This window comes from Mustela nivalis (genome assembly GCF_964662115.1).
Source record: "Mustela nivalis genome assembly, chromosome: 12".
Taxonomy (NCBI): Eukaryota; Metazoa; Chordata; class Mammalia; order Carnivora; family Mustelidae; genus Mustela; species Mustela nivalis.
The window spans coordinates 69,254,764-69,275,471 of NC_139031.1; the positions used below are offsets into that span (position 1 = coordinate 69,254,764).

The 20,708-nt window shown below is 38.0% G+C and overlaps 1 protein-coding gene across 18 annotated transcripts in view; it reads right to left on the reverse strand.

Moving 5' to 3' along the window:
* Positions 1–700: 700 nt before the first annotated feature.
* AKAP9 (A-kinase anchoring protein 9) overlaps positions 701–20,708 on the reverse strand; it is a 193,392-nt gene continuing 173,384 nt past the window's right edge. For all 18 annotated transcript variants that reach the window (XM_082692586.1, XM_082692587.1, XM_082692583.1 and 15 more), the window contains 12 exons: positions 20,209–20,428; positions 19,344–19,494; positions 17,312–17,980; positions 16,682–16,890; positions 16,280–16,385; positions 13,622–13,804; positions 12,433–12,633; positions 11,305–11,537; positions 8,520–8,605; positions 7,175–7,304; positions 5,698–5,837; positions 701–1,241 (listed from right to left, as the gene is read on the reverse strand). In XM_082692586.1, the coding sequence (XP_082548712.1) occupies positions 1,207–1,241; positions 5,698–5,837; positions 7,175–7,304; positions 8,520–8,605; positions 11,305–11,537; positions 12,433–12,633; positions 13,622–13,804; positions 16,280–16,385; positions 16,682–16,890; positions 17,312–17,980; positions 19,344–19,494; positions 20,209–20,428 (2,363 nt within the window). In that variant the 3' untranslated portion in view covers positions 701–1,206. The remainder of the gene's footprint in view (positions 1,242–5,697; positions 5,838–7,174; positions 7,305–8,519; positions 8,606–11,304; positions 11,538–12,432; positions 12,634–13,621; positions 13,805–16,279; positions 16,386–16,681; positions 16,891–17,311; positions 17,981–19,343; positions 19,495–20,208; positions 20,429–20,708) is intronic.

A 20,708-nucleotide genomic window follows, 5' to 3' on the forward strand; every position in this document is an offset into this window, starting at 1 on the left:
TGGCTTTGTGAAGACACACCTTTGGACACAAGTAACACTAAACATAATTGGGCAATTATAGACTACTCATGAAAATATCAACATAGCTTTTAAAAAACAATATAAGTAGATGTAAAGTTGACATAGAGTTATCCAGAAAACTTCCTTAAGGGAGAGAGAGAAAAATCCCAATAGTATCTAAAATTAGAAAAACTTTCTAAATCTCAAAATACACATATTTGAGATAATGAGATCATCTGCACTGCCACTGACTGAATGTTTGTGTCCATATCTCCCCACCAAATTCTTACGTTGAAATCCAATCCTCAGTTTGTTGGTATTTGTAAGTGGGGCCATTGGGAAGTGATAAGGTCAAGGAGGCAGATGTCTCATGAATGGGATTAATGTCCTTATAACAGACCTCAGATAGCTCCCCTGTCCCTTCTCCCATGTGATGACAGAGCAAGAAGATGGTAGTCTATGAAACACGAGGCAGGCTCTTACTGGACATCAAATCTACTGGCACCTTGGTTTTGGACTTCCCAGCCTCCAGAAGTGTGAGAAGTTAATTTCTGTTATAAGTCATCTAGTCTATGGTTATTTGCTTACAGCAGCCTGAATGAACTAAGACATACACCAAGCACTACAGTTAAAAATGAAGGTTCAAAAAAAAAAAAAATAAAAAGGAGGTTCCCCACAAAAAGGTTCAAATACAGTGTGGTTAAAATGGTGAAGTCATTTTTATTTCAGTACTTGACAAAATACCCCATAAAATTCAAAACTTCTACCATTATACAAAAATAGGTCTCTACAAGTGATAGTATCTGTCTTCATCACCAGTAGCAAATATATTAGGGCAGAAACATGTAATTCAGTAGCCTTATAAGAAAAGTGCAGGACACCTCAAGCTACACATTCAGCAGTATCATAATGCGCAAAAGTTTAATCTTTTCACCCATCCGATAAATACACAAGGTTTATAATTTAATCATTTAAATTAGCATTCCACAAATATACATGTAATTTAATGATTATTGTGCATGAATACATACACAATGCTAATATGTACAAATTCCAGTTTGTTTTCATGTGCTGGCAAGGGATCTGTATACAATCATAAGCTGTGTTATTGGTCCCGCTGAATATCCACAATACAAAAGCACAAAAGAATGACTGATTTACAAAAGGCAATCTGTTTAAAATCACTTTGATTCATGTTTTAAAGGATTATCTTCTCATGCCAGCATGAAATTGGGTTGAACCTATGAGAGAAAAAGAAGATACATTAATGATTTTAAATCAAATTTCTACCTAAGCCAGACCACTTAGTACAGGCACACCTTGGAGACACTGAAGGTTGGGTCCCAGACCACTGCAATCAAGTGAATACTGCAATACAGAGTCAAATAATTTTGTTTTCCCAGGTAAAAAAAAAAATATGTTTACACTATAAAAGTGCACAGTTGCATTATATCTAAAAATACAATGTACATACCTTTAATACTTTATTATTAAAAAGTGCTAATCATCATCTGAGCTTATAATCTTTTTGCTGGTGGAGGGTCTTGTCTTGATGTTGAAGGCTGCTGACTGATCATGGTGGTGGTTGCTGAAGGGTGGGGTGGCTGTGGCAATAACTTCAAATAAAATGAAAATGAAATCTGCTGCATCGATTGACTCCACTGATTGGCTCTTCCTTTCATGCACAATTTCTCCGTATTGACAGCATTTACTCAGTGTAGAACTTTTATTATTAGTGTTGAACTTTCAAAACGAATCAAACCTCAAACTCTGCCGCTTTATCAACTAAGTTTATGTAATAGTATAAATCCTTTGTTATCACTTCAACAATCTTCACATTATCCTCACTAGGAACAGATTCCATCTCAAGAGACCACTTGTTTTTGCTCATCCATAAGTAACCCCGCAAACATTAAAAAGTTTCATTATGAGATTGTAGCAGTTCAGTTCCATCTCCAGACTTCACTTTTAGTTCTCCTGCTACTTCCACCACATCTGCAGTTACTACTTCCTCCACTGAAGTCTTCAACATCTTTAAGTCATGCATGAGGGTTGAAATCAATGTCTTCCAAACTCCTGTTCATGTTGATATTTTGACCTCTCCCCATGAATCATAAATGTTCTTACTGGCATCCAGAAAAGTGAATCCTTTCCAGAAGGTTTTTGGTTTACTTTGCCCAGATCTGTCAGCTGAATCACCATCTATGGTAGCTAGAACCTTACAAAATGTATTTCATAAATACTAAGACTTGAAAATTAAAATTACTCCTTGATCCATGGGCTGCGGAATGGATATTGTATGCAGGTATGTAAATGCTAACCCCGCTGTATAGTAGACCTCTTGGGTGAGTATTGTCAATGAGCAGTAATACTTTGAAAGGGATCTTTTTTTCCTGAACAGTAGATCTCAACAATGGGTTTAAAATATTCAGTATACCACGTAAATAGTTGGGGTGTTCTATCCTGATGGAACACAGGCAGAGCAGATTTAGCATAATTCTTATGGGCCCCAGCATTTTTTTGAACTTAGTCACTAGCTGCCATCAGTCCCTAACTAGAGTCATCCCATCCTTTGAAGCTAGACATGGGACTCTTCATCTCCAGCTATGAAAGCCCTAGATGGCATCTTCTTCCAAAAGGCTATTCCATCCACATTAAATATCTGCTATTCAGTGTAGCCAACTTCAGGAATGATCTTGGCTAGATCTTCTGGATTACTCGGGAGCTTCTCCATCAGCACTTGTCACTTCACCAGGCACTTTTATGCCATGGAGACTTCTTTCCTTAAAATGCATCAACCAAACTCTGCTAGCTTCAAACTTTTCACCTGTAGCTTCCTCACCTCTTTCAGCCTTTACAGAATCAAGGAGAGTTAGGGCCTTGCTCTGGATTAGGCTTTGGCATAAGGGAATCCTGTAGCTGGTTTGCTTTCTTATCATTTGTGTTCACTGCTGTAGCACTTTTATTTTAGCTATTTTTAAAGATTTTATTTATTTGACAGAGAGAGAGGGAGGGAGCACAAGCAGGGGGGGGGCAGCACAGGGAGGGGGAGAAGCAGGGAGCCTGATGTGGGACTTGATCCCAGGACCCTGGGATTATGACCTGAGTTGAAGGCAGATGCTTCATTGACTGACCCACCCAGGTGCCCTGGTGTAGCACTTTTAATTTCCTTCAAGAACTTATCTTTTGCATTTATAGTTTGGCTCTTTGGTGCAAGAGGCCTACTTTTTGGCCTATCTTGGCTTTTGACTTGCCTTCCTCACTAAACTTAATCATTTCTAACTCTTGACTTTGAGTGAGATGTGTGATTCTTCCTTTCAGTAAAGTACTAAGAAGCCATGTTACGGTTATTGACCGTCCTAATTTCAGTGTTGCTGTATCTCAGGGTATAGGGTGGCTCAAGGAGAGGAAAGGAGACAGAGGTGTCTGCTGGTGGAGCAGTCAGAACACATACATTAATCAATTGAGTTTGTTGTCTTATATGGGAACTGTTCATGGTGCCTCCTGAACAATTACAACAGTAACGTCAAAAATCACTGACCACAGGTCTAATGAAAAAGTCTGTGAGAGCTACCAAATGTGACAGAGACATGAAAGTGAGCAAATGTTGGAAAATGGCACCAAGAGACTTCTTCAAACACAGGCCTGCTACAAACCTTCAATACGTAAAAAATGCAATAAAATTGCAATAAAGCAAAACACAATAAAACAAGGTATGCCTGTAGTGATATCAAACGAGATTGCTACCTATATACCAAACTAACTAGTTCATGAAGGGTAAAGTTACTATTATTCTCCATTAAAAAAATGTTTTATTTTAATGAGCCTGGGTGACTCATTAAAATAAAAAGAGTTGGCTAGGCATGCAACTCTTGATCTCAGCTGAGGTCTTGATCTCAGGGTCATGAGTTTGAGCCCCATGTTGGGCTCTGTGCTGAGCCGCAGAGCCTATTTAAAAAAAAATGCAATAAAAAATGCTTTTTATTTTTCTAAAAAAAGTCTTATTCATACTTGAATGGATTTCTATTTCTTAGCTTTATTTATTTGAAAAGGATAGATCACATGCGCACGAGTTGAGAGACAGGCAAAGGGAGTGAATCTTCAAGGAGACACCTTGCTAGGAGCAGAGCCCAGTGCAGGGCTCCATCTTATGACCCATGAGATCATGACCTGAGCTGAAACCAAGAGTTGGGAAGCTCAACTGACCATGCCACCCTTGCACCCCTGAATAATTTTTAAAAGAGATGTTGAATATATACTTAAAAGTCATTATGGCTTGATCTGTAGCAAGGGCAGACTAATGTTAAGATGCTCTTCAAAGTTCCCACCAGGTTGAATGTTCTATACCCTCTACCTCCTGCCTCTTGAAAAATCTTTCAGTCTTTAAAATCGGAGTCTTCACTGAATTCTACTTCTGAAACTAATAATTTATGTTAATTGAATTTAAATTAAAGTAAATAAAAATAAATGAAATCTGAGTCTTGTGAAATCCAGATGCTCAAAACAAAATAAAAACCAAATAATACCAAAGTCCAGCTATGATGATAACAGTTTTCTATGACTACATGTTGCTTGAGTTAGATGATTTCTTGTATGAGGAGACAAATTACTGAAAATAAATCGCTACTAGCTCTGTCTAGTTTGTGGGGATAGAGTAAAAACAAAATATTGATTTAAACTTAATTTAAAGCACATTAAATTAAAATTCAAACCTCTGAATCAGGAGTGAACTGAAGGGAGACAAAATATTGATTTAAACTTAATTTAAAGCACATTAAATTAAAATTCAAACCTCTGAATCAGGAGTGAACTGAAGAGTGAACTGAATCTCGAAGGAAATGAGATTTTCCCACGATGAACAGGGAATCCATATGTCTATTAAGTAAGAATTTCTGTGTGTTTCTGATCAGAGGAAAAATGGTCATTCTTATAAAGTCTTTTGAATGGAACAGGTTTTGTGGATCATGCAGATGAGCACGGGGTCCGAGTAAAGATAATGGCTGCATTAAATGTTTAAGATCACTTCCTTCCTTCTCTCATCTCCCCACCCCTAATTTGCATGCCTCAGCACATATTATAGTTGACCCTTGGACAATGTGGGGGTTAAGGATGCTGAACCCTTACACAGTCAAAAATCCATGTGTAACGTTATTCTCCCAAAACTCAACTACTAATAGCCTATTCCTGACTAAGAAAAGCCTTATAGGTAAGGTAGAGTCAATTAACACGTATTTAAAATAAAGTAAGCTAGAGAAAAGAAAAATTTTAAGAAAATCCTAACAGAAAATACATTTATAGTACTGTATTGTATTCGGTGAAAAAAATCTGTATCTAAGTGGCCCTGTGCAGTTTAAACCTTGTTCAGAAGTCAGCTATACTTGCGAACAGGTTCTCCAGCAGACTCTGTAAGTCTCCAGCAGACTCCGTAAGCCTCACAGGACTGTGTACACTGGTGCCTACTGTGCATTTCGTCTAATCAATTTGAGCAGGGAATCTTTTTTGTGGGAGTGAAATCTGGGTGATAAATTATGTATTGAGTTAAATTCCTAAGTCTAACCTGGTAACTCACAAACTAAACTCTAAGATTTGATTATCTAATGAGGAAGGTCAAGGGGTTTCAGAAAGAGAATGGAGAGCTCTGGGTCCATCCAGCACTATGGGGCTGCCAATAGTAATACATGGTGAAGCTGGGAGTACCTGACTGCACAGTTCCAAGTCGTCTCTGCAGTGCCTCTAGCCGAGTGATATAATCTGTCAGGGCTCTGTCAGGGTCATAATTCTGAAGCTGAGAACATGCTAAGGAACCAGGATTTAAATCAGCTGGAGGGCCTGGGTACCTATGAGATTAAAAATATGAACATGAATCCAAATCATCCACAAAGCAAGTAACGTAACAACCTGCCTTCACTCTGCCCTCAAAAGGTAAATCTTTAACTTGAGTTATGAACATAATAACTGATAATTGGCAAAAACAGCCAGAATTCACATTTGAACATTTCTTTACAGGTCTCTACTGTTGGCCCATAGGTAGCAAATATCTGGCTTTGCAGAAAAGTAGTTCTTGGTTTGACTATGAACTTCAGTTTTCTTATATGCAAGGCTGAATGTAGATTAGAGATTCTGAATGTATAGAACCCAGGATCAGAGAAGGTTCCCAGTAAATAATAATTACTTATTATTATAATAATTATAGTAAATTATTAATTATGTAACATATATGTCTAATATAATAAGTATCATTATCAATGCCATCCCTATAATATTTTCCAGTGATCTTATTAAGAATCAGATACTTACTACTTTTACATTACTAGGGTTAAAAATTGAAACTAGAGGGCAGAAACTGTAACTCTGCAGTATTTTTAGTACATAGCCATGCTAAAAATAAACATACATAATCTGTTAGTTCTTGTCTGTTTGTAACACCTGATGTGTTCTGCCAGCTTCATAACCATGTTTCTTAAATCATTCTTTTCTTCACTCAGTGGCTGACATGTCTGGTCAGCTTAGCATTTTGCCTCAGTAGTAGTCTTTCAGTCAATTTGTCTCAAGTACTCGGGGACACTAAGCCAGGCTTAATCTGTATCCCCCAAATGTCTGAGCTTGTGATGTGTATGGGAAAAAACTTCTAATCAACTCAAAGCAGCTTCTAAGTCATCATAAAAGCAGCCAGTACAGTTGCTTGTTGCAGAAGTCTTAATAAACACCATGTATGTACAAACACAGCTTGTCATGTAGGCTTTAGAGTTTTCTTTCATAATCCCCAGAGATTGTCAATTTTATTTAATGCTTTTCCCAATGTTCAACCAGAGAACATACTAAAATAACACTTGGTTCGTTCAGTTTCCTTTTTTTTTTTTTTTAAGAAATTATTATCATCATTATTATTATGTTCACTTAAGCCACTCCATAGTAATCATTAGTTTTTGAAGTAGTATTCCATGATTCATTAGTTGTATATAATACCCAGTGTTGGTTTCCTATACTCTTGGAAACCAGGTATATATCCAAATACTGTTTTTGCTTCTCAGTCTTAGGTTATATACATCATATGCAACTAAACATACACCTAGTTATTTAGACACAAAGGAGTCAAAACCCTAATACTGTCCTCTTTTGTCTGTTAAGTATTAGCACATGTAACAACTCTTAGGCATGTTTATCAAATTCTTACCTATTCTGAAAAGGTACAGGAGACCTAGAATAGTCCAGCTCTGATCTTGAGCGATACGTAGTATGTCTCGGTTCTCCATATAGCTCCAGGCCGCCAGAAGAATGATAAAATGGGTCAGTCTTTTCAGCACCTAAAGTAATCCAAAATGTACCATATTGTAAAAGAAAAACTATCAAGCCCTTGAAAAATTTCTACAAAACAGAGAAGTGCTCAGAAGACTACTATACTGCACTATATAATACTATCTCCTACTTATAGTCATCTTCTTCAATTATTCTTCCTAAAAAAGAGAAAAAACCGTTTAACTATGATTTTGTTTTCCTTTGAATGTAAGTATTTCTGATAATCTGGAACTATACCTCAAAGAAAATACATTACTTAATTGGAATATTTTCTTTTTAAAAGACCTCTTCTTAGTTATAATTAGAGGTGAGGAGAGGGGTGTCTGAGTATGTGTGGTTTGGGGAAAAAAGATGATGTGGATAAAAAATATAACCTCAAACTACTCTACCGACTTTTACTAGAAAAAACTTGAAATCAAGATTTGCTAACTTACAACATAGAACTCAATATGGTACAAATTTCAGCTGTTTCTGTGTAAGAATGCATATTTCAAGGCACTTTGCTTAAGGTACCAAATATATTTCCTCTTTCTCTGCTTAGTAACTGGTAGAATGTGTAAAGGTGGTTTAATATCAATACACAGCTTCATTAATATAGTTATGCTGTGTGTCTGAAACTGTGTATACTTCCAGCTTCTGAGTTCATCCGTATGCATAAAATATTGAAGTTCTAATGTTTGTTTCCACTTTGAGGTGTAGAGAGAAGGAATTTTAACTGTCACCATTATATATAACCTATTTGTAAACTCAGAAACCTGAATACTGCTAAATTGCAAAACTTGAAACCATAACTACCATATGATTAACGACATTCCTATCTGGAATCAGAGTCTTAAATGCAGTTGTTAACAGGACTGGGCTCTAGAGCCAGACTGCCAGGGTTCAATGCTGGCTCTGCCACTTCCTACCAGGTAATCTGAGAAAAACAACAAATGATTTTCATGCCTCAGTTTTTCTTCTATGAAGTGAGAATAACAGTAACCACACTTGCATCATAGAATTGGAAGAATACATGAGAATACAGGGACAAAGCAAGACCTAGTGTAAGTGGCCTATAAAAATCAACTCTCATTACTCTTTGAAACAGTAAGGCCCTTGGCTCTGTTGGTTACAGGGTTCTGGGTCTTTGGATAACAGGTACCAGAACACATTATTTGGAAGGTATTACACATATAGTAATATTAAGAGAATCATAAACACAAGAAATCCTATTTTGACGTCACCTGGATTCAGTCCAAAGCCGTCTCTGTTAATATTGATGGAACCAGAACTTGTGACTCGTTGCCATCGTCGAACCAAAAATTTCATTCTAAAAAAGACACCAAGAAAAAGTTTCACAGCACATCTATAATGGAAAGTGTATAAACATACATTTCCCACAAAAATAAAGTCATTCATTTGAATATGAACACAGAACAAATTTCAACAGTCACGTGACTGCCTAATCTAAAATTATACAGAAGGGGTGCCTAGGGGCTCAGTGGGTTGAAGCCTCTGCCTTCAGCTCAGGTCGTGATCCCAGGGTCCTGGGGTTGAGCCCCACATTGGGCTCTCTCTTTGGCAGGGAACCTGCTTCCTCCTCTCTCTGCCTACTTGTGATCTTTGTGAAATAAATAAATGAAATATATATATATATATTTTTTAAAGATTTTATTTATTTATTTGACAGACAGAGATCACAAGTAGGCAGAGAGGCAGGCAGAGAGAGAGAGAGAGGGAAGCAGGCTTCCTGCGGAGCAGGGAGCCCGATGCGGGGCTCGATCCCAGGACCCTGAGATCATGACCCGAGCCGAAGGCAGCAGCCCAAACCACTGAGCCACCCAGGCGCCCCAATAAATGAAATATTTAAAAAAAAAATTATGCAGGAGTGCCTGGGTGGCTCAGTTGTTAAGTGTCTCCTTTTGGCTCAGGTCATGATCTCAGGGTCCTGGGATCAAGCCCCACATCAGGCTCCCTGCTCAGCAGAAAGCCTGCTTCTCCCTCTTCCACTCACCCTGCTTGTGTTTCCTCTCTCGCTATGTCTCTCTCTGACAAATAAATAAAATCTTTAAGAAGATAAAATAAAGTAACACAAATGTCTCCTGGTTTGTGGCAAAATAAACTAGAGCAAAACAGACTGGCTTCCCAAGAGGCACCAAAAATCTTACCTGTTGCCAGCACCAGGTTCTGACTTTAGAGGTTTAGGACCCAAAAGAGATGAAGAGTAAAAGCAAAAGAGAAAAGTGAATGGGCAAATAAAGGGCGAGAAATAATGAAAAAAGAAAAGAATGGGGTGCCTGGGTGGCTCAGTCAGTTGAGTGTCTACCTTTGGCTCAGGTAGTGATCACAGGGTCCTGGGATCGAGTCTGACATCGGGTTCCTTGCTCAGCTGGGAGCCTGCTTCTCCCTCTCTCTGCCCCCTGCTTGTGCTCTCACTCCCTCTCTCTCAAATAAATAAACACAATCTTTAAAAAAAATAAATAAGTGAAAAGAATGGAGAATACAAGGCAAATGAGATGGAAGGAGAATAAAAAGACCCTTACCCTGGCAGTGAGACTGAGCTGGGAAAGCTGGAAGAGAAGTGAGGCTCTGGGATCGAGGGTGAAAAAAACGAGGCTTTAAAAGGAAGGGGGATGGCAGAGCAACACACCAGCTGCAGCGAGGTGCTGCCTGCCCTACCCTGGCCCAAGGAACTTTCTAAACGCCAATTTTGATTTCTTAATTCCAATCAGTTACAAAACTCAGTTTTAGGACAGTGAAAATACAACAGACATGTAAGAGGACAAGAAAAAGAGGCAGTTAGAATGAAGTCCTTCAGTGACGACTGGCTTTTATAGAACCTTCCCAAATTCTTCCAATAAAATTAATAACTAACTCCTGTGACCTGTCATTTAGTGTCTTCTAAGTTAGGAGCACACTGGTCTTCCCCACTAGGAAGGGAGCTGCCTTTAGGGATTTAGGCAAGCTTTATATATATTTTTTTCTTCATGTCCCAGCACTTAGCCCTATACACAGTGTACAAGGTGGTAAAAGGAATGGATGATGAGGAAGGAGGAACTGGGACCACCCAGCAACAATGTGGAACAGTAGAGGCAAGGAGGGTCTCGGACTATTAATAAGATAAAGTGTGAACTTCCTTTACAGAGCCCACACAGGTGAGACTTGGGAGCCCTGGCCAATTGTCCTAGCTCTATCACTACAGGCTTTGCAACCTTTCCCTGCCTCAGTTTCCTCATCTGTGAGATGGTATTCTGAGCTAGGTGATTTTAGCTTCTAGTTAAAAACTTCTGTTATATTTCTCAAAATGTATCAGATGTGACCTGATAGGAAGAATTTTAAAAACTGAAATTCTTTTGAAACTGTTCTGGTTCCGACATAAATAAAAAGAAGGGGAAGCATGGAGAAGCCTAGGGATCTAGGTATTTATCACTCAGGTGAGAGTACTGCAGAAGGCCAGGTCCTCAAGGGAGTTTGAGTCCTGGCTCCATTCCAACCACAAATCAGAATGAGTACCAGAGTTCCTAGCATGGAACTACCAGAGAAGAGTGACAAAAGCACTAGCACAGTCCAGTGCCCTCAAGGCTAATCTTGGGTTCGAATACAGAGTTAGGCCAGGGCTTTGTGTAGCTGAACTCCAAGAATGGGTTATGAAGAAAATGAATGTGTAGCCCAAGTAATTTTTTACCCCCCCCCTTTTGTGATCCCTTTTATTTATATATCTGAGCTAGTTCATGGGTTTATTCAGAGTTAAAATATAAAATAAAACAAACAAACAAAAAATCCAGATTGGACATGCCAGCTATGAGTTACCAGCTCCCTGCCTCTGGGAAGCACTTTTCAGAGGGTCCCCATGGTATAGCATAAAGTATCACTGGCTAAGAGGATGAAAGAAAGAAGCCCGCATGTTTTAATGATGGCAAATGTCTCCTACTGTATGAATACAGAGCACAATAGGCAGAGAAAAGAAAGGATTAAAAATCTAAATCCTTTTAGGGCCTATTAAAATGCATTTTCCTCCCAGCACTTTACCTTGAAATTGCCATGGACACTCTGACGGCTGACCGAAACCTGGTGAAACCCTTTGGACGGTTGGTAAGCACCTCGAGGTCTGTGAAGGCCGGCTGTCCCCCCATCCGGGCAAGCAGAGCCAGTGTGGCATCCTCACATTCCTGGAACCCACCCAGTAACAACAGCAGGTAGTTCTTCTGATAAATGAGAGCTTTCCGGAAACTTTCTGCCCGAAGGTATTTACCATAAATTCTCTAATGTTAAAAAAAAAGGAAAGAATATAAAGCCATTATTAAGAAGCCATTCAAATTGTTTAATAGGGGAAGATAACCTAGATTTTATTTTAAAAAGGGGTAGTAGCAGAATGGCAGACATCTTCCTACTGTTTTCTACTCAGTCAGCAAAGTTGAAGGTGAAGATAATCAACCTTAAATTTTACACTTCTGTCTCTTTTTAGTCAGTGGAACGTGAATACAAACCTTATACTTAGGTTTTTGCTTTATTTTGGATTTTAGCCCCTAAAATTCATCATGTTTACTGTAAATATTTTTGTCTTTCCATTATCATTTCAGTTTTTCTTCTCTAACTGCATAGAGCTACTTTTATTATTTAGGCCCACTAATTTATTTAACCTTTTTTTATTTAATGTTTTCAATGTTAATGTCCTCTGTCCCTTTAAGAGTCATAAGCTTAGGTTCACTCCACATTTAAAAACATATTCCAAACATTTTTCTTTCTTTCTGTTTTGGATTTTATGTTAATGGATTAAAAGTAGTTTTATTACAATATTCATTAGTCAGTAGAGAGGCTGTTCAGAGGGCTTACCATCTTACAGAGCATGGTGATGCTCTGATATTGAAAGTAGTAGAGCTTGGGTTGGCAGTGGAAAAGAGAATTTCTGTAATCTATTAGGAATGAGATGGGGCGAAACGAAATCATGAGCTCATGCTGCCATGAGGGCATGCCTTGCCACTAAGGTTCTGTGACCAGCTAGAGACCTGCATTCATGACACACACTGAATAGTGAGACGTAGAGACAGTGTAAATGCCACCTAAATTTCTTTACTCTGTTAAGGTTAGAGAGAGATGAAACAAGGCAAGAACAGAAGAGCAGCTTTGGTATTTGTTTCGAAGGAAGATGGCTCCTACCTTTATAGCAGCATGCTCAGAATCAGGGCTCAGATTCTGAAGTAAAGCTTCATTTCTTAGCTCAGCTTTCAGTTTGTGCACTTCAGCTTCTGCTCTTTTCAAGGACTTTTGGAGAGTCAGCTTTTCTCTGTTCCAGACTTCTTTTTCAGAAGCAATGATGGCTTCAATGTTGGCACCACCACTGAATGAAAACCTAGAAGACTGCAGAGACAGGAGCCTACTTAATGATTTTTAGGAATAAGTCTCTGAAGAAAAATCTAAATTAAACACACTAAATGTATTCCCTGTGGGAACCTGAGCTTTCCAGTCTCAGGGAGCGTTCAAAGCCAATCTCAATTGACAGTAAAGAACATACAATGACTTTAATTATATGGTCCTTTGCTTAGTAGATTAATTTTAAAACTAAAAATCCCTATGGGAGTCTAGCCCCAAGGAAAGACCTCTGAAATAAAAAAAGTCTATAGAGACTTAATAAATGGACCATGTGGGTTCAAATGTAAGACCTATGCCTGAAATAGCCCACTGCAGAAATGGGGGGAAAAAAACCACTCACCCTGCCCACAGGGATGTGGTTCACTACAGAAGCAGTGTGGATGTGTTATCGTGTATTTGACTGCACAGTTGTCTCATGAGTCTTTCCTAGCTTTATATTATATTCCTATCTTTGTATTACAGAAGCTAGCAGTTTATTTTGTAGCTTTTAACTGAAAAACGTTAAATAAACTGCTAGAGTGGTTATTAGGCTGAAATACAGAATTTAATATCATCTTCCACTTGAGTCACAAACATAATAACTAATAACTAACCGATAAGAACAGAAAGAATTCACATTTGACTATTTCTTTACATGTATCTACCAGTGGTCCATAGGTAGCAGAGTATCTGGCTTTGGTTAAGATAAGCAGTTCTTGGTCTGACTACAGACATCAGTTTTCTCATGTGTAAGGCTGAATGTGGATTAAAGACTCTAAATGTATAGAACCCAGGATCTGGCCCAGAGAAGGCTCCCAATAAAGAATGTTTGTTGTTATTATTATTATTATTATTGTCATCTCTATAACATTCTCCCATAATCTTACTAAGAATCAGATATTTAATATTTTTATATTAGGGTTAAGAGTTGAAACCAGAGAGCAGAATTTATAATCCTGTAATATTTCTCATGTGGCCATGCTAAAATTAGACGTACATAATCTCTGCCAGCTCCTGTCTGTCGATACCACCTGATCTGTTCTTCTAGCTTCATAACCATATTTCTCAAATCATTCTTTTCTTCTGCCAGTTGGCTGATATGTCCTGTCAGCTCAGCATTTTGTCTCAGCAGTCTTTCAGTCAATGAGCCACAAGTACCACCTGGAGACACTAAACCAGGCTAGAAAGATAAAATGGTATTAAGGTCGTAGAAGCACAGATATTTATGAACAATGCACATAAACATGTGAGCGGGCACTGAGAAAAACAGATTTCATGAAGAACTGGTGCTTGATTTGAGTCTTGAATAACTAGGAAGAATTTCACAAGTAGGAAGGAAGGAAGGGAAGGGCATCTGAAGCAGAAGGAATAGCATGTATAAAGGTACAGTGGTTTTGTTTGAGAGAGTGTTGGTTTTAGGGAGCTACAAGTCGCTTGATAAGGCACGAGTAAGGGCTGCCTTCACTTTATAGGTAACAGACCTAAATGTAGGAAGTGAAGAGCCATAAGCGGCCTCTAGACAAGAAGGTGCCACAAACAAAATTTATGTTTTAGAAAAATTCCTTTGATAGCAGCATGCAAAGTACAGTAAATTAGGGAAGACCATCCCAGTGTTAGGTGGACACATCAGGAAGTCATTACAACAGTTCAGATAAGAAATATTAGAAACCTGAATAAAGTCAATGACTAAGGGCACATTGGACAGATATTTAGGAGGTAAAAGCATGAGACTTAGTCACCACTAGGACACAAAAGTGAGAGTGAAGGAAAGTGGTCTATGGTGACTTGCAACTTTATAAACTGGGCAGTACCAGGACCAGAAACATGGGTTGTGGACAGGAGGAGGAAAGAAAGATGATGCTCAGTCTGGAATGTGCCTAAGAGGTTCCTAAGGGATAACTATGGGGTCCATTTCCCCAAGCAAAGAGTTCCTGTAACTCATGTAAAATATAAACCTGGACCACAGGAGAGAGATACAGACTAGAGCCCCAGGCCTCTAGAAGATCAGGTCCATAAGGGTGAGACTTTTTTTTTTTTTTAAAGATTTTATTTATTTACTTGATAGAGATCACAAGTAGGCAGAGAGGCAGACAGAGAGAGAGAGGAAGGGAAGCAGGCTCCTTGCTGAGCAGAGAGCCCCATTCGGGGCTTGATCCCAGGACCCTGGGACCATGAGGAGCCGAAGGCAGAGGCTTTAACCCACTGAGCCACCCAGGTGCTCCAAGGGTGAGACTTTTATCAGATTTGTTCATTGTAGCTCAGAACCCAGGATAGTACCTGGCATATAACAAGTGCCTGATACAAGCATATTCTGTTCAATAAATAAGTCTGCTGAGAACTCAGGCTGTGGAAATGAATGAGCTTTCACAGAGAAGAAACATGATGAGGATAGGAGGAAGAGGAATTCATGAAGATGACTGATGAAAGAAAAGGAAGAAATAAGAGAATATTGTCACAAAAGGTAAAAAAAGGAGGATTTTTAAGATGGGAGAGGTCAAAAGTGTCAAATGCTATAAAGAAGTCAAGAAAGAGAATGAAAAGATTTATCAGATTAGTCAACTGAAGACACTGGTGGCATTCCACGGGTGGCTTTGAGAGTGGTGAGGGTAGAAGCCAGACTATTCTTGCAAAAAACTTCCTTATCATAACACAATAAAATGTTACTATAATTATTCAATAGTGATAATGAAAGTTAATTTCCCCTCAAATTTTCACTCTCTTCTATTATGGAAAAGCAAATTATTATTAATGTTTAAAATAAGTGAAAAGATCAAGTTAAAAACGCTTTAGAAAATACAGTGTCAGTTGCAAATGATTCATACAGCTCCATTCAAACTGTTCTTGATATCTCATAAGTTTTTTAAAAAATTAAATTAAATTAAAAAAGAATACTTATAGATAAGTACAATATATTTTATATGTATATATACAAACATATCTATACTATAAACGCCATCCATATATCTATACACACACAGACATATAGAGACAACTGATACCACATGTTTTGATGAATAATCTGTTTTCAAGTAGAGAACCACATTATAGGTGAGTACTTCATTAGAAGTGTGTGCCTGTGCTCCACACAGATATATTTACCCCAAAGAGGCAGATGTACTGAAAAGAAGGGCCATATGTACCCCAATGTGCACAGCAGCAATGGCCATAATTGCCAAAGTGTGGAAAGAGCCAAGATGCCCTTTGACAGAAGAATGGATAAAGAAGTTGTGGTCCATATATATAATGGAATATTATGCCTCCATCAGAAAGGATGAATACCCAACTTTTGTATCAACATGGACAGGACTGGAGGAGATTACACTGAGTGAAATAAGTCAAGAAGAGAAAGTCAATTATCATATAGTTTCACTTACTTATGGAGCATAAGGAATAACACAGATGGTATTAGGAGAAGGAAAGGAAAAGTGAATTGGGGTAAATTGGAGGGGGAGAAGAAGCATGAGACTGTGGACTCAGAAACAAACTGAGGGCTTTGGAAGGAAGAGGGGATGGAGGGATGGGTGTGTCTGGTGGTGGGTATTAAGGAGGGCATGATTTGCATGGTGCACTGGGTGTGGTGCATAAACATAGAATCTTGGAACACTGAAGAAGTAAAATTAAGTTTAAAAAAAAAAAAGAATTTTTAAAGTCTTACCTCTTCCCCTGTTTGGCCAGTTAATTTCTGTAGTTGTAAAATAATTCCATCAATATTTTCCTGAACCCACATGAAATCTTCATCATCGGCTGTTTCAAACGGTAGTCTTCAAGAAAAAGACAGGAAGTCAAAACATACCTTTCTCAATTAATGGTGCTGACCAGCACAAACTTAACCGATTAGGTGGCACTCTATTTCACCTATCTTCTCCCTTACATTAAAGTGCTCTCTTTCCAGGGCTCAAGGTGTTTAGATATGTTAAAAGAATAACATCTCCTAATGTGAACATGCATTAACTTTAAAATTTCAATTCCCCGCCCTTGGCTAGCTATTAGTGAGGGGTAGGCTCTATCCAGCTTGTCTAAGAATGCCATTTCCAAACATCAGGAGGAACAGTCTAACCTATTGGAGGCTTTCTGGGCCAGATGTTGCAGTTTTGAAGCCACAAGTTGAAGCTTTTGTCTGAGGATTTCTAATTCATGATTATAGCCAGCTCCTCCTTCATTCATTTCAACCAGCTTAGAATAACTTGATTCCTTTGTCTCTCCTTCTATTTTCTGTTGAAGAACCCAATTTCTAGTTCGATCACTGGTTAAACTCCATGTGGTTGGCTAGCAATTTTTGGCAGAAAAAGAAAAAAGCAGTAATTCAAATGAACAGTGAATCACATTTTCTCTCAAGGGAACACACTTATTTATGGTTTATACTCCAAATAAGTTTCCATGAATTTCCTTTTTTTAAAAAAATCATTTGTTCCTAACTATTTGTTTTTATTTTTAAAAAGATTTCATTTATTTATTTGAGAAAGAGAAAGGCTGAGAGAACAAGTGAGAGGAGGGGGAGAGGGAGAAGCAGACTCCCTGCAGAGTAGGGAGCCTGACATGGACTCGATCCCAGGACCCTGGGATCATGACCTGAGCCATCTAGACGCCCTGTCCATAACTGTTTAAATAATTTAGTCCAGTACTAAATTGTATGTTCAAAGGGCTATAGTATTCTTTTAAAAAATATTTTAAAACAGTATCAATTTACCTCATTAAGATTCTGATAGAGAATTCTTCTACTTTCTCGTTTTTCTTCTCGTTCTAGTTCTTGTTTCTGGAATTCCTGCATAATTCCCTGCAGTCGCTTTCCTTCAAGGTCTAACTTATAAACTTGTTGCCTTTTCTCCTCCAGCTGGCGCTGGAGATCTTCCACTTTGGACTGGAGCTCATGCATTTTTTTCTGTCCCTCAGTGTTGGCCTCTTGTTCTGTCTGCAATGTCTTCCTGTGAACCTGCCTATCCTTTTCCATTTGCTGTCTTGTTTGCAAAGAATCCAGTTTATATTTCTCGGTCTCATTTAACAATTCTACTATGCGACTGTGTTTCTCCTCCAGCTGTTTCTGTAGCTCTTTAAGGAGGTCCTCAGAGGGTAGGGAGGGCCGAGGCTGCCCACTATCATCACTGCTCTGCAAGTGAGCATGCAATTCTCGCTCCCTATCCAGGGTACTACTCATCTCCCGTATTCGAACTTTCTCAGATTCAAGAAGTACTTGAAGCTCTAAGTTTCGACCTCGTTCTTCTGATAGCTGGGCATCATGTAGCACTCTCTGTGATTCTATTTTCTCCTGTGATTCATTAAGTAGTTGTTTCTGTTGCTCCAAAAGTAGATTTAGCTGAATATTCCTTTGTTTCTGACCCTCAAGTGAAAATTTCAAATCCTTGTAGAAGAAAGTTGAATTTAAGAATTTGTTAAAATTATTAAAAATCCTTTATAAGTATACTATAATTATCCTTTAGTAATACTAAGTTGGTAGTATTTGGTAATAGAACGGATTATCCAGGTTACTAAATTTTCAATGGTTAGAGCTTAATTATTTGGACAGCCAGATGATTTTCATCAAAGAATATAAAAAAAAATAGATAAGCTAAATAATACTTTCTCTCCAAACATTAATCATATCTAGTCAAGGAATATGAAGCAGGGTATATTCCGTCTTGAAATAATGACTTAAAAAAAAAAAAAGATTTATTTATTTTATTTATTTATTTGACAGAGACAGAGATCACAAGTAGGCTGAGAGGCAGTCAGAGAGAGAGAGGAGGAAGCAGGCTCCCTGCCAAGCAGAGAGCCCAATGCAGGACTCGATCTCAGGACCCTGAGATCATGACCCGAGCCAAAGGCAGAAGCTTAACTCACTGAGCCACACAGGTGCCCTCGAAATAATGACCTTTAAAAATATAAATATTTCCAATATAATGTGACATGATTTCCCGAAAAGTCTCATTCTGTCCAATGTCACATATTAAAAATAATAGGGCTTCTGGGGAAAGCAGAGTTAGGGACAAACTACTGAAAACTTATACAAATTTTAATAATAAAAAACAGAAATCAGTACTCAAGGGGACATCCTGTCCTGTCAGAGAGCTCACTATGCCTGAAGGCTACTAAGATGGACATTCAAAAAAAAAACCCAACAAAACAAAAAGTAATAGGGCAGAAATGTCTGCTACTTGGTTTTTTAGCATACAGCTAGTGAGCACCACATGTGAATGGAAGAAGAGCTCTGAGCCAGTAGGGCCATCATAAACATGGGCCCTGTGGGTGCAGTACAACCCACCCTGAACTGTGAGCTGTGCACGGCTGGGCAATGCCTCTTTGGAGTGAAGAGGCTTCATTTTCAATTTTTTAAAAATGTAACCGTGAGGGCTCCTGCTGCTAGAAAGGTGTCATTGCTCCCCTTCCTAGGAGAAAACTAGAATCAAAACTGCTTGGAGTTAAACTGAAATGGATGCGCTATTTATCAAGTTGTATATGCACTAACTCAAATTCTCCAAACACACATCGTAGCAGAACAGTCTGTATGCACACCTCGATGTAGCAAAAAAAAAAAAAACTGCATCACACCATTAGCATTTCCTAGATAGATATTAAGACAACATACTAGTATTCCACATATGGTAAACAACTTACTGTACCTCGTAGAGTCTAAGCCTGACATTTTAGAAAGAGGAAAGTCTCAAGACTCACTCTCTTCTGTTGTTTTGGATTTTCCAGACTTTTAAAGATGAAGGTAACAATACCTCAAGTTCTTCTTTATCCCGCTCTTCATTGCGTCCTAGTTTGGCTTTCTCCTTCTCCAAAGCCCACTGGAGCTCTCTGGACTTTTTCTGTTCACTTGCTAAAGTGTCATTAAGCAAATGTACTTCATCGGTTTTATCTTTGACTTCCAACCTAAATGAGAGACAACTGAACTTTTATAAAGTCACTTTAACTAAGTTTATATTGAGAGAAAGAACTTCCACTGAAAGGGGAGGCATATTATAAACTATTTAATAGGAAAATACTAGCCACACGAAGATTAAAGATTTCTGACTGTGGTTTATTTCAAATTAACTGTTTCTAGTAATACAACTTTTAACTATTATTTAGCAGTATAAACAACTTATTTTTACAAAATAACATTAATAGAAATTTTCCTCTATCTTTTACTGAAGGGAAGACAGTGGGAATCACCACTGTTAATGTGTCCTTGGCAAGCAGAATATCTCACTATTTACACCAACAACTTATCCTTTTCACAAGCATTATATTTTAAAACATTTGTATATTTCAGGTAGATGAACCACAAGTTTTATTGACATCATAAATATCACTTCAAATTACTTGGTGATAAAACAGAAGTCAAAATTATTTATCTTATGCAATAAGTGTCCAATAGAACTGAACTCACAGCAGAGAAGATGCCAATACCTAATGAATTTATCATTTGGAAAAATTTGGGAGTTTTTCCTTTCCACTGTAATTTTTCCTATAAATAACAAAGTTTCAAGTTATTTACACTTTATGTATAATGTTATGCTTTTATAAGATCTGCATAATGTCTGTGATTAAAATTACTCCATTTCCTTCACTCAAATAGGTTTATAATAAGGAAGCCTGACATACCTGAAGGCTTCTAATTCCTTTAGGTGCTTATGTTGTGCCTTGAGTGTTGTTTCTAGTTCCAGTTTAGTTTGTGCAAGTTCACTCTTCAGCTCAGCAACCACCATTTTCTCAGAACTCAGTTGTTCCTGCAGCTCTGCTGCTCTGTCCTTCACACTGCTGAGCTCCACTTGCATCTCCAGCATCTGAGACTGCTTCTGCTGTATATTATACTCCAAGAGCTCTAAATGGAAAATTATTAATACTTAAATTACAATCTTACAACACATATTTGGTTTATAACTATTTTATTGATGAGAACTGATTGTTGATTTAGGAGATAGCTGCAAAGCAAATGTGAAAAGATTACAGTCAAAGTTGCCAATTTATAAAAATACGTATCATGACTATTTTCCTCATAGTGCTAATGGTCAAGATTTCAGAACTATAAATACATAAGAATGATAACAGTTTAATAAAATATATTAATCAATGCAAGACATGAAATAAAAGAAATGCCAGGT